This window comes from Trachurus japonicus, chromosome 22 (assembly GCF_045865225.1).
Source record: "Trachurus japonicus isolate A0001 chromosome 22, Traja_1.0".
Taxonomy (NCBI): Eukaryota; Metazoa; Chordata; class Actinopteri; order Carangiformes; family Carangidae; genus Trachurus; species Trachurus japonicus.
In genome coordinates this window covers 6352151-6365687 of record NC_140928.1, presented here as the reverse complement: position 1 = coordinate 6365687, position 13537 = coordinate 6352151, and the positions used below count along the sequence as shown (strand labels likewise).

Below are 13537 nucleotides of genomic sequence, written 5' to 3'. Positions count from 1 at the left end.
TGCAGTCTCATGCCCTTTTACGGCCATGATGGGGCATTTACCTATGCTAATCCTATGTTAATTAGGATCGCCTGGCACACGCTCTCAACTTACGAAGAGATGGCAATCATCAATATAAGAACAGTCTAAGACCTTCATGAATCCGACGTAGAGTTTTCTTTAGTTAGTTCAATATTTTGGCAAATTAGCATAATTCCTATAGTCTTAGGAGTAGATTCATTACCTTTATTTGTCGGTGCAAGCTATTTTTAGAACAGCGGAGCAGAGCCGCGAACTGCTCAGAGCTACGCTACGGAGGCTAATGGGATTTCTTGGTTTCCCTCATCAAACTCATCAGATACACAATCCAACAACTCCAAAACGCTCTGGTGGACAAGTTGTGACCTGCACATTCGCCACACTATGAGATAATAACAGAACATTACGAGACAGAATTGTTTTAGAGGTAAATGCAAAGACGGCTGTTTGACGAAAAACTGCCCCCGACGGGAACGTGCATCAGCGGTTTTGCATGCATTTATTTTGTGTATTTGATGAGTTTGATGAGGGAAACCAAGAAATCCCATGAGCCTCCGTAGCGTAGCCCTGAGCAGCTCACGGCTCTGCTCCGCCGTTCTAAAAAAAGCTTGCACCGACAATTAAAGGTAACAAACCTACTGCTATGACTATAGGGATTATGGCAATTATGGCCAATTTGCCAAATGTTGAACTATCCCATTTCTAAAGAACGACTTAATAATATAATAATAATATATTATTATATTATAATATATTATAATATATTTAAGAAGGTATTGATGAATGAGGCCCAATGATACTGAGAACAAAAGACCAAAGGTAGCATAGCATTGGCTGTTCATTTCTTTGCCTATAGGTGGCGCACAGTTTTTTTTCCAAGCAGCGTCTAACTAACCCTTTTTCCTCTTTCTGTCCACACAGTGTAAAGATTTCTTCAAAGCCGGACGGGGGATTTATGAGGACTTTTGCCGCAGACTGCCTTTCTACCCCTCTGACTTCACAGATGGTAGGCTGGACTTGGACTTGTAGTGAAAGTGAATCATCTTCCTTATTATGCCACACCAGGGCGCCTCTGGCAGCTCCTCATTTGTCTGTCACCCCTTCGCCTCGGATACATCTGTGCTGCATCTGTGTCACATCCAGGGTCTGCAGAAATGATGAGTTCAGATGTCTTACTGCTGCCATATGCTCCCATATGTCCAATTTTATTGTAATTTCCCAAGACATCAGACGAGGACAGCGCCCTATGTATACTATATATTACCGGTGCAATCTCGGCAGACTGGTGGACCCGCCACATCACAGTCTTTACCAGCGGGGTTGTGCACATGTCACGTTTTGAATTTACTGTGGTTAAAAGTAGAAAAATAAACACGTCTGGATGATTTTAGTTGTTGTTGCTCGTAAATCTCATGCAAACAGCGATTATACCAACCTGAGTAAACAAGGTCAATTGAATCAGTTGATTCTCGACTGTAGAAAAAAAAAAAGATTTACTAAAGCAAAGTACAGTTAAGAAGCAGAGTTTCTCTCTCTCTCTCTCTTTCTCTCTCTTTCTTTCTTTCAGTGCTCTCTCTCTCGTTTCCCAATATCCAAACACATTCATCGGCCTGTAACAAAATCAAGATATTTCTGTCTTGTGAGTGTCATCAGATAATGATCATCTGATGAAGGTCACAGGACCAAAAACCGTTGTGATTGCATTAGAGCCCAATTATAGTGTTTTATTTCAAAATGAGTTATCCATCATTTGGGAAAAAGCGATAACTGTTCTTACAACATGACGGATCGCACAAAAGTCAAACAAATCATTTTTATTTTAGATTTTTTTTTTTTTTGAAAGGGCAGAGAGGGGGAAAGGAGGGGAAGGGGGAGGGGCGGTGTGAGGCCTTGTAGTGGAGCTGTACTGTAACTTCCTGGATGCTCCATGTTGTCGAGGAGCTGAAGGATGAACTCCTCTAATGCTTTTGTCATTTTGATATTAAAGCGTGGAGCCTCCTCCACTCTATTATGAGGTGAATATGACTCATGTGTTTGTTTGTGTGTTTGTCTCCCCTCAGGTATAGTTGGCAGTAATAAAACCCTGCTGAAGTACATGACCACGGCCATCTTCCTCTACATCGCCATCCTCCTCCCCGCCATCGCGTTCGGCTCCCTCAACGACGAGAGCACACGTGGCGAGATTGGTAAGAGTGCCGACTCGAGCGCAGGCGCATCAACGACCTTTATTTTCCTCACAGATGTATCTTCACTGAAAGATTTCTAGACTATACATGAGGTTGGACTTGTGTTTTTTTTTTGTACTTGTGGATGTTTCATAATTTAGTTTCTTATTTTGAATCTAGTGTAAAGCAGAATTAGTTGTTTTTTGGACACTAGATGACAGATGAATCTCTAGTAACAAGCTGATGTGTATTAAACCAGATCTCCTATTATTAAATCCAGATTCCTGAAAGGCCTCATAAAATGAAATATGTATTTCCCCAGTCTGTTAATTGTTCATTTTCCAAATTCATGTCAGAAAAATATTACTCAAGTATTTTTTTTAATATCAAAATCTATAAAGAGTCTCTTCCTGTAACGTTTAACTGATTCCTAATTTTTAAGTTCAATTCACTGTAACATGTTTATAGTGGTCAGTCGAGGAACTGCAGTTTTTGGCACTTTGCATTTTCAAGCTAGTGTTTTTACCCTGTTGCATTTTTATCATTAGCCACTCACTGGTGTTGTCATGTAAATGGAAACATGGTTAATGCAAGAGCTGAGAGAGACTTTAATTCTTTATTCATACATAGGATATATAGCCTAGAAATGATTTTATAGTAAAACAAAAAAAAAGACAGAGATTTCAGAGAGTGTAGCATGTATCACATAGGATTTGTCCTTCATGTCTTCCCTCTCTTCTTTACCATTATAAGAAAAGCAAAAAAAAAAGCCAAATCAAAAGGGTTTAGATATAAGAGATGGAGAAGGCAATGAAACGAGGAGAAAATAAATGCAGAGAAAAACAGTCAACAGTCAACAACAGCAACAATCAGCCTCAGTTTGCAGCTTTGACCTTGAGGGGCTCCTCTCCTCTCAGCCAATGAGCCATGTGAATAAACTAAAGCCAAAAGCTAAGAGACAGAATCAGAGTTGATCTCAGTTAGTAACTTTCACATTAGAAGTCGTCATTAGATCCGGCGTTATATAAAACATGAAGTAGCTGCTGTAGCTGTGTTTGTTCAGTTTGCCTCTTATTAAACATCCAGTGTGAATCAGAGATTAGCTCAGCGCTGCAGAAGAGGCAGCCGACATCCGTGCACATTAATCAGCGTTTCCTCCTGCGTTTCCTCTGTGTGTGTCCTCTCTGCACAGATGTTCGGAAGACCATCATCGGCCAGAGCATCGGCGGGGTCATCTACTCGTTGTTCGCCGGCTCTCCCCTCGTCATCCCCCTAACCACGGCTCCCCTCGCCATCTTCATCAGCGGTAGGCTTCCCATACCCCCCCACCCCCCCACCTCTTTGATTCGGCTCTGCTCCGCCAAAATACACTCATCTTTTCACAGTTTGATTTGAAAAGGAGGCAGCGGGTGGGTGGAGTACTAAGACGATCACGTCAAAAATCAAGAGAAGGAGGCACCCGGCTGTGTGGAGCAGTACTAGCTAGAAACTCTACGTCTGCTTTGCCTTTGGACTCATTTAGCCGATTGTTGACTATCTTTTTCATTAAGTTTCAGTCAATGTCCTGTGTCAAACGTCCTTATACACTGTGAGCACAACACTGCAGAGCTGTGTGGTCCTGACCGAGGACATGCATGCAAAAGTCCAACAGTACGATATTTAATCTTCTCATATTTTGGAGCTTTTTGTCATTTTTACTGTTGCTACATGGCTAATGTTAGCGTTAACACTTTACTTAGGAGAAACGTGCTAAGTTCAGCATCAAACTTAATTCCTTTACTTGCTAAGATCTCTTTCTGTCTTGTCTTTATCTCCTGCTGAAGTTAGCATGCTAACCGGCTAGCCCCAGTTGGTCTTGCCATTTTCCAATACCGACTCACTGTAGCTTCCAGTCTGTCCCGAGGATGCAGAGCTGAGGGCGTAATATGATAAACACAACACTGGCCGACTGTCAAGTAACAATCACCACCTGCACACACATAAGCAGCCTTTTTAAACAACAGTTTCATTTGTACTCTCTTCTTTTTACAATTGATTTATTATTTCATATTCACATCAGCACAGTTATTGCTTCATGACAACTTTATCTTGTTGTTTCATCATAGTAGCTACAAAGAAAAGTTTCTGACATTTCTGACAGTTTCTTAGGCATGCTTCAATGATACAACATAGTATTGCAATATTTTGCATGGCAATGTTGTATTGATACACAAATGCCAAGTTCCCATATTTTATTATGTAAATTGCAAATATGACCTCAAATATGAGTCTGTCTTGTTAAAAATTCCATCTTGCCATGATAGAAATGATTTTAAACACGATGAACAGAGACATTTACCTTATTAGATAAAACAGATGTTGACTTTTCCTTTTGAACATAATTTAGGTGACAAATTACAATGTATCACAATATGTTATTGTAATACTCAGGATATTAATGTTTAAAATCGCAAAGATATAATGTAACTTAAGTATCGAGACACACATGTTCCTAACAACTGTTCCTGGTGCAGTCGAACAAAAAGCACGTAGGGTTTTCTCAGGAATCACTGATGTCATGTAATAGTTGGTTTCGGGGGCCTAAGGGTCAGGAAACTCACTCATCGCATGCAAGAACATGTAAACTTTATATTGAGTCCAAGAGAGAGACAACAGCACATAAACTGTTATATGGTTTTTTACCCAACAGCAGTGCTTCGCCGGTTGGAATTTAAACGATGTTGACGGCTGGAAGCTGCAGAATCAGGCAGCGATGAGGAAAAGCAGCGGCTCCGATGCCAAGATGTAGTTTTAATACCAAAGCTGTTTGTTGGGTTTGTGGTGTGATGATCTTTGAAGTAAATGGGTTAGAATAGTGCTAAGCACATTCTCATGGGGATAATTATAGTACATTTCCAGCAGCCTGTCTGAGCAGAACAATGGTCTGTTTGTAAAGTTGTAACTCATCGACGCACAAATCTGCTCAAGATTACAATTGTTATGATATTCAGAAATACATTACAACTCTTTCATGCGTGTGTGTGTCTGTGTGCAGGAAAAAAAACGTCTTCATTATATTAAATATTTGATGCAAAGCGCAAAAAGACGTCAGTGCAGCTCCTTATTAACCTAGTTTCTTCTTCATGCATTGATGAAGTCAACATCGATCCGTCTTCCTCTTCGTCGTTTGTTTATTCATCACATATTCTTTTCTGTATTTCATCTGCAGCAGCTGATTGAATTTAGATGAGTTTTGAGGGCGGGAGCATTTCATCACTGTGTTTATGTTTTATAAAATTAGATAAATTGGTCCAACGATGACACAACACTGTCTGTGCACATTACGACTTAAGGTGGCGCATGTATTTGTGTTGGTTGTGTGTTGGTTTGCAAATGAAGCAAAGAAGACATCCATCAACAAGAATTAAAGGATTAATGCTGTTTTAGATGTTTCCTGATGTGTGTTTATGTTTCTGTGTGTGTGTGTGTGTGTGTGTTTGTGTACACGTGCACCCTTCACAGTGATCCGAGGAATCTGTGACGACTACAACCTGGACTTCCCGGCTTTCTACGCCTGCATCGGCCTGTGGAACTGCCTCTTCCTCATCCTGGGAGGGATCTTCAACGTCAGCCTGCTCATGAAGCTCTTCAAAAGGTCTCACATGTTTACATTTAACTCACTTTAATTGTTTTCTTTGCAGCGTAACCTAATTTATTGAATCACATCTTCTTTTTCTCCGTCGCTGCTGTCAAACTGGAAAACGTTTTAAGTAGGGCGGTCGCGATGGCGTCTGCTGCTGTTGCTGCTGCAGAATCACTGGCGCTCAACAGAAAAGTCTTTGTACAACAAACAGTTTCCTGGAGAAAAGCAGAGTTCGCTCCGTGTGACAGATCTAGTCTGCAGAAGATCTCCTGGTTCCCTTTGTAAAAGCCCCTTTAGCCAAAAACCCCCACAGATACTTGAACTCTTTCAAACCCTCTGTCTCAGTGAGGAGAGGTAAACGGGGGTAATCTACGGTGGCCCCTGAGGACAAAGCACAGACTACAAAGAAAGCAACACAAACACTTAAGAAAACACTCGACAAATCCTGAGTTGCAATAAAAATAAAAACACACACAGACACACACACAGTGTTACTACACTGGAAGAGCTCCAGGACGCTGGTGGGCTCGTTTTGGATAAGCAGCAATGTCACAGATAGACTTATTTCTAAAGAGATTTTCTCGGGGAAAAAATCAAATTGACAGTAAGCCTGGTAAAAGATCCACCCATTATCCAGTCAGTGGTGTATACTGGAAAGTAAAGCAGAACTGCCCAACTTGATTTTTGTTTAAATGAGCATAATTTTCTTGAAAACCAGGGTGAAGGTCTCAAGTCTGTGGCAAAAAACAACATATATTAGATTTAGATGGTCACTTCCTGTCTGTGAGAATGTCACCGTATGAGAAATGAGCACAGGTTTCTGTTTCTATTTATCCAAACTGAGCCCAGACTAAATCACAATGCACAGGTTTGCATTATTTGTATAAATTACATGTTATTTGCGTTGCACTTTTGCCCCTTGTGACATTTACCAACACTTTGGGCTCATTTTCAGGTAAAAACTTTTAGAAAAAAACATGCAAACTCTGAAACTACAACCTTGGGATTTTTCTTATTTCAGTTCCAGTGCAGCATTACTCAGCTTTGTTTGTTTGGCAGCTTTATATTTAGTTGCGGTACAAACAGTGGATGTCTGAGCTGCACAGTGTATATATCTGCCTGTGGGCCAAGCTCTCTGTTTCTTATGGGAACAATGTCTGAAGGTCAGTACACAAAGGTATAAACCATATAGCTCGTACTCCGCCTTGAAAATATATTTACATTTTTTTTTTTTTTCAGGGGGTTATGGTTCAGAAACATCATCCATCTTTCTGTTTATTTGTTTACTTCTGGTCTTGAGCACTGTGTTTCAGGAAGTGATGATGCAGTGAAACGACCCTGAACTGTCACTGTGGTTCCCCAGGTCGACAGAGGAGGTCATCGCCCTCTTCATCTCCATCGCGTTTGTGGTGGACGCAGTGAAAGGCACAGTGAAGAGTAAGTTACTGACGTCTCTCTTCTCTGTCCCTGCAGCTTATTTACATTACATCTCTGTTTCCACAGGGTAAGCCCTCTTCTTCCCTCTTCTTCCCTCACGCTCTTCCAGGTTACTGGCATTTTGTCCATGCAAAGACTTGACTTATCAGAAACAACGAGAACATCAACCTACCTGCTAAAAACATAAAATCCCCCAAAAGCTTTAAAGGAGACATATGATGCCCCCTTTTCCACAAATTAAATTAGTTCCCAGGTGTCTTAAAGACATGTCTGTGACATGCTTTGGTCAAAATACCCCAAGGATCAAACATCACAGCTCTTTTCATCCTCTCAAAACAGCCCTGTTCAGAACGACTGGTTTCAGTGCCTGTCCCTTTAAATGCAAATGAACCACTGCTTGCCCCGCCCCCTTCTACCGGTCCCAGGTAGGGGTGGTATTATGCAAATTCGAAACCTAGTTACATCACTGGAAGACAACTGAGGGAACAGCTCGTAAAACCACGTGGATTTCAACCTAGGGAGTCTGAACATTACAGATTCTTTTGTCAATTCTCACATTTTGGGGCCAAATATGTTTAAGAGCCTTCAAAAAGTGATATTTCTATAATATGTCCCCTTTAAAATAACAGTTATGGTGGATGGATGCAGCCTCTGTAGCTATCCACCTATCAAGATAGATAGATAGATAGATAGATAGATCCTTCTGTTCCTCTGTGACTGTGTCATCTGACCCAGAGGTAGAGAGAGAGATACCAAATTACTAAATGAGAGTTGCACTAAATTAAGCAATCAAATCTAGATTTCGGACCAGCTGAATTACACCACCGCTTGCCTTTACTGCCACCTCATTTTAGTCTATATCATAAATACAGTATTTTATACAATTTAATTTCCAGAAGAAAAAAAAAGAGGATGTGACGATGCCAGAATGTAATTTATTTTGAATGCGATATTGTCCTGTTTAGGAGATTGCCAGTGCACTGGTTCAATTTTCAGAAAACCATTTGTAAAATATGCTCGGAGCTCATATGCCATTACCATAACATTAACTTGTGACATTCTGTTGACACTTTTCATCCAGAATATTTTCCACTAGCATGAATGAATACATTTTTTGGGATGTGCGTTCGTTCGGTCTCCCTGCACAACTTTGTCTGCTGCGTAACTTTGTGTGTGTGTGGCTGATGAAAGGGCCCGCGGAGAGAGCTGAACGTGTCACACGCTCTTTATTGGAAGTGATGATGGAAGTGGTTTTTCTGCTGGTGTGGGCGAGGTTGTGTCCTCCTCCTTATTTAAAGTAGTAGGGGAATCGCTCCACAGAGTTTAACATCCCAGCCTCTCCAGTAAAAGAGGAGTCATAAATTATACTGGTGTGTTGCTTATGCGGCAGTTGTGAAGTGTGTGTCAGGGCTGGTTTTATTAAACACAACCTGGTGCAGCCCCCACAGACAGAATCACACTTAAGGACTCAACTCTTTTGACCCACATGTTTGATATTTATCGTTATACTTGGGAACCAAATGTCCACAATGAAGCAGAATAAGCAGTTTCAGATTTGATCCAGTTGATCAGGTTTTAGTGCGGAGCCGCAGCTCGGCAGGTTTATGAACTCCTCTCTCTGCTCCAGCTCTCCCTGCAGACTTTACAATCTGTGTCGCCGCCGACTCCCCAAACAATATTTTATTCTTCCTAAATTTATTATTTTTCCTATTTTTCTCCTCTGACTGCAGCACAAACTGTTTTTTTTTGTTTTGTTTTTTAGGCTGGTTGTTGTTGTCGTTGTTTGTTGTACAGGCAGCAATCACAGTCTGACAAAGACAGAGGTTGTTTTCCCCAAACCGGACGACTTTCAAATCTGAACCCTTTTTTTTTTTATCTCTGAGACGACAGACTTGAGGACACACACCTGCTGTTTGCTGTAATGATTTCACAGCGGTGATTCCCCAGACACGAGATCTCAGAAATTCATGTGATCAAATGTGACTTCAGTTACAAAGCCCCCACAATTTCTTGCCCACGCCGTCTCCTCTGTCTCTTACATGAGACATAGGATACAGATATGAAGGCACTCGTGTTGTTGCCATAACTCCACTAGCTGCTCTTCTGTCTGTATGTCTGGCTCAGTTAGCTGCAGTGTCCGTGAGCTGTAAAAGTAGCAACATCTGGTTGGTGATGCTTCCTGATATGGCTCGTTCTCATTGGCTACTCTGGGCGTCTTGGAGGAGGCTCTTATGATAATAATAATTGGACTGACATCACACCTGTGGATTTTTTTGCACAAATAATAATTTGCGACAAGCTTCAAATGGGACCATGCCCCCCCCCCCCTTTTTATTTTATTGTATTTTATCATGTTAACTTCAGCAATGAAGATGGACAGGTAGTTTTGCAAGTATTTGTCACTTTGGAAAAGTTTAATCACACTGACAGCCAACATTATAAAACCAGCGTCATGACATGTTATTGGATAATATCAGCCTGTTCAATAGAGCCTGAATGAAGTGGAGCGTGAGCACACACGCACACATGCACGCACACACACACAGATCCTAGTACTTTAACAACACGTAGGTTTTATTTATTCTATGTATTGCGAATGTTTCACAGAGGAACCTTGATATGTTACCTTCTTTGTGTGCCTTGTCTTTGTATATGTTGCTGCTGTGACACCGTGAATTTCCTCCTCAGGGATCAATAAACTTTTATTCTATTCTATTCTATTCTATTCTGGACATTTCACTCGTAACACGTTTAGTGGCTCAAAAGGAACACATAGGTTTAGTGTGATGTGACAATGTGAACATTGTTGTGCATTGTCAGTAACATAACATACATGTTGTGTTGCTACTGAGACGCCCTGCACAACAAATCATATTCTCAAGGACCTTTTTGCTGTTTGGTACAAGACCAATAAAAACCACATCATCGCTTTTGTATTTCCTAAAGTGAACATAAAGTACAAATGACCTTTCACACTGAAATTGCAATCACAATATCTGCCCATATGACCACAATGTGATGTTTTTGCATCAAAGCCATCAGCATATCCTTCTTTGGATGTATTATGCCTTTTCAAAATGTCATGGCAAATTACTAAAAACTGGCTCAAGACTGACCCCCCTAGTAACAAACAATGGATGCCAATTATAGATACTGGCGATGGAACAGCTTACATACAAGTTGAAAGTGAAAGAAGACCTTTTTTTTTGTTCGCTTCATCTTTCATACTCTGTAATTCAGAGGTGATTGTCTTGCAATGTATTGTTAACATTGATAACTAAAATACATAAATAAAATGCAGTCATGGCAACACATGCAGCAGTTGAAATAAGTCACGGACCAACCATCCATCCATTGAAGCTGCTCTAATGGCCATTATAAGTATTTATATGTTGGAGTCTATAGTGAACATGCTGTCTGTGTCTGTGCTCCAGTCTTTCACAGATACTACCACGACAACACCCTGGCCAACAGGACCGTGCCGGACTTCCCTCCGGGCGGAGACCTGCTGGGAGGGAACCGGAGCGACGTGGCCGCGGGGTTGGCGCTCAACGCCCTCCCCGAATCCTTCATCCAGTGCACCAGGGAGCGGCCGTTGCTCTGCCTCCTGCTGATGCTGGGGACGTTATGGATGGGCTACACCCTCTACCAGTTCAAGCGGAGGTACGGTCGCGCGGCGCTGCAGTGCTGCGGCACTCCGCGAGATAAATCACCGGAGGAAGTTTAAATGGTGTTTAGATGGGAGCGCTGCCGGCTGGGACGAATACTGCTGAGTCGGGCCTCGACTGTAAAGATTGTCAGGAGTGAACTTTGCAGACGAGGCTCTCACAAAGCTCCTTTTTCTGTCGAAGGTTCTTCCCGTCTGTGATTTAATAAGCATTAATATTCTACTTCTGATTGCTCCCAGTAATCAAATCAGCCTCAAAGCCGGATTCAATTGTGTAAGCAAAAGGCAGACCAGGGTACTTAAACAGTGTCAGGATTGCAGCCATTGTCCTTGTCTTGTCCACAGTAATTGTATTCCTCTATTATTTGTCTCTCCCTTTTCACTCCTCTCTTTTCTCTCTCTCTCTTGTTCTCTTTCTCTTTCAGTCCGTTCCTGCATGCCAAAGTGAGGGAGGTGCTGTCGGACTGCGCCCTGCCCATCTCAGTGCTCCTGTTCTCCTTCATCGGCTCCTACATTTTCAGTGACATTGAGCGTTAGTATCATTTGTTGCTTCGCTGAGCGGTCGGTGCGTTTCAGTTTTTCACGCCAAATAAAAATTATACAGTCAGATCATAGAGGGAGAAAGAGAGAGAGAGTCTGTCGGCCTGCTGCGAACAACAACACAATATTGTTTTGTTTTTCTCACGGTACAGTAGCTGATTTTACACTTTTTAAAATTGAGGGGAGGTTCCTCTTGGTGTCAAAATGATTTCCTCTGTTTAACTGTGAGTTATAAATCAAGAAGTTCTTCATCATTCAGGCTTTTAGAAAGTGTGTCCTCGCTGCATTTTAAGATTTATTAGCTTATCAGGATCTCGTCGTCAGCAGTGGTGATTTAAGATGAGCTAGATGTGAGACAGAGTTAAAGGGATAGTTCAACATTTTGGCAAATTGGCCCATTGCTATAATCCCCATAGTTTTAGGATTAGGTTTGTTACCTTTAATTGTCAGTGCAAGCTATTTTTAGAACGGTGGAGCAGAGCTGCAAGCTGCTCAGAGCTACACTATGGCTCATATGAGATAATAACGGAACATTACAAGACAGAGTTGTTTTTCAAGGCAAATGCAGAGACTGCTTTCCGAAAAAACTGCCACCAACAGAAACGCACATCAGTGGTTTTGCATGAATTTACCCCAAAAACAACTCCATAAGACTGTAGGGATTATGGCTATGGGCCAATTTGCCAAAATGTTGAACTATCCCTTTAATAACAACATACAGTATAACGATTAGGAAGTATTTAAGACGAGCAAACAAAAACAAAAAATATGTAGATTTAAACTTAATTGTTGTGTTTTTGTCTAAATGAAATCACAGTTTCACTGAGCAGAATACAGTGATTAAATAAGACGTATGTATCTGGAGGTTTATAATGATGATACCAGACAAAACATGAAGCTCAGTGATTGGATGTTTTTCATTATTGAAATGCACAGTGGGAGTTGTAGTTGACTTCTCTCTCTCAGATATTTCTAATTGTTGCTTCGTCTTCTGCGTTAGTGATTCATTCAGGAGTGTTTCCTCCCGGTCTGTGGAGAAAAACCCAACAAAACAACAGGAGCCCAAAATAACTCCTCCCACATCCCAACATGCACAGACGTACAGTATACAGCGTGTTTTCTCTTCGCAGCTTTTGTTAGTAGCTTTTGTGTTGGCGTTTGAACTCGGAGGAGTTTCCTGTCATCTATTCATGTTTATTGGGACTTTTATAATTGGGGTTTGTTGTAGTCTCTTTGGTTCTCCGGGTTTGAACACAGAGGTCGTTTGTAACCTCAAACTTACGGCCTGTTTACCTCCAGGAGCGGCGCCCTAACTGCGAGGCCTTCCTCATTTGGTGCCTTTATTGTCTTTTTATGTTCCTTAATCAAGGCACAGGCCAAAACACATTGGACATTTTCAGTTTTTTATCCTCTATTGTTTAGCATCATTTTGAGTCTCCCATTCATTGTTGCCAAGGCAGCAGCTGTTCTCCAGGGGTCGACACACACACACACACACACACACACACACATAGAGGCGAGCGCCAAACCCTCGAGTGAATTTAAATTTAAGTGCCCGGCCAATTTTCTGTTTCTTTACCTCCTGAGACAATAAGTCATAAGATAATAGACCCATTATGGTATTGTCACTTCTTCCTAAATTTAACCAACTGCACTTAATTCAACTGCGGTGGAGGGGATACAGCCCTAAATGAGATATCAGGCATCTGAAAGAAGGAAAAAAGGAAAAAATTCCAGGCCCTCTGGTGAAATGATTGCTGCTGCTACTGCGAAAACATGAGTCACCGCAGCACTTTGAGGGACAGTGGTGTTTGTGAAGATGAAATCTGTTGAGTTTGGAAGAAGCGCTGGTCAAATTTGGACGGATAAGTCTTTACAGAAAATTTATTCTGGTGGATTTCTTTCCCCCAAAAAAACACGAGACATCCACACAGAGAACTGACTTGATCTCTATGACTGACAGCACAGTGATGCAGGGGATTAGCTGGAAGCTGAAGTTATGTAAGAGAGAGCATCTCTAAAATCTTGATATGCACTTAAAAGACAATTCTGGGCAAATTCAACTCAGGGCTGTATTTTCCTAACATT

The 13537-nt window shown here is 41.4% G+C and overlaps 1 protein-coding gene across 7 annotated transcripts in view; it reads left to right on the top strand.

Moving 5' to 3' along the window:
- The window catches only part of slc4a11 (solute carrier family 4 member 11), a 128722-nt gene that overhangs the window by 103296 nt on the left and 11889 nt on the right, over nucleotides 1-13537 (top strand). For all 7 annotated transcript variants that reach the window (XM_085766760.1, XM_085766762.1, XM_085766765.1 and 4 more), the window contains 7 exons: nucleotides 940-1024; nucleotides 2079-2204; nucleotides 3376-3489; nucleotides 5685-5817; nucleotides 7169-7242; nucleotides 10677-10905; nucleotides 11335-11441. In XM_085766760.1, coding sequence (XP_085622886.1) covers nucleotides 940-1024; nucleotides 2079-2204; nucleotides 3376-3489; nucleotides 5685-5817; nucleotides 7169-7242; nucleotides 10677-10905; nucleotides 11335-11441 — 868 coding nt within the window. The remainder of the gene's footprint in view (nucleotides 1-939; nucleotides 1025-2078; nucleotides 2205-3375; nucleotides 3490-5684; nucleotides 5818-7168; nucleotides 7243-10676; nucleotides 10906-11334; nucleotides 11442-13537) is intronic.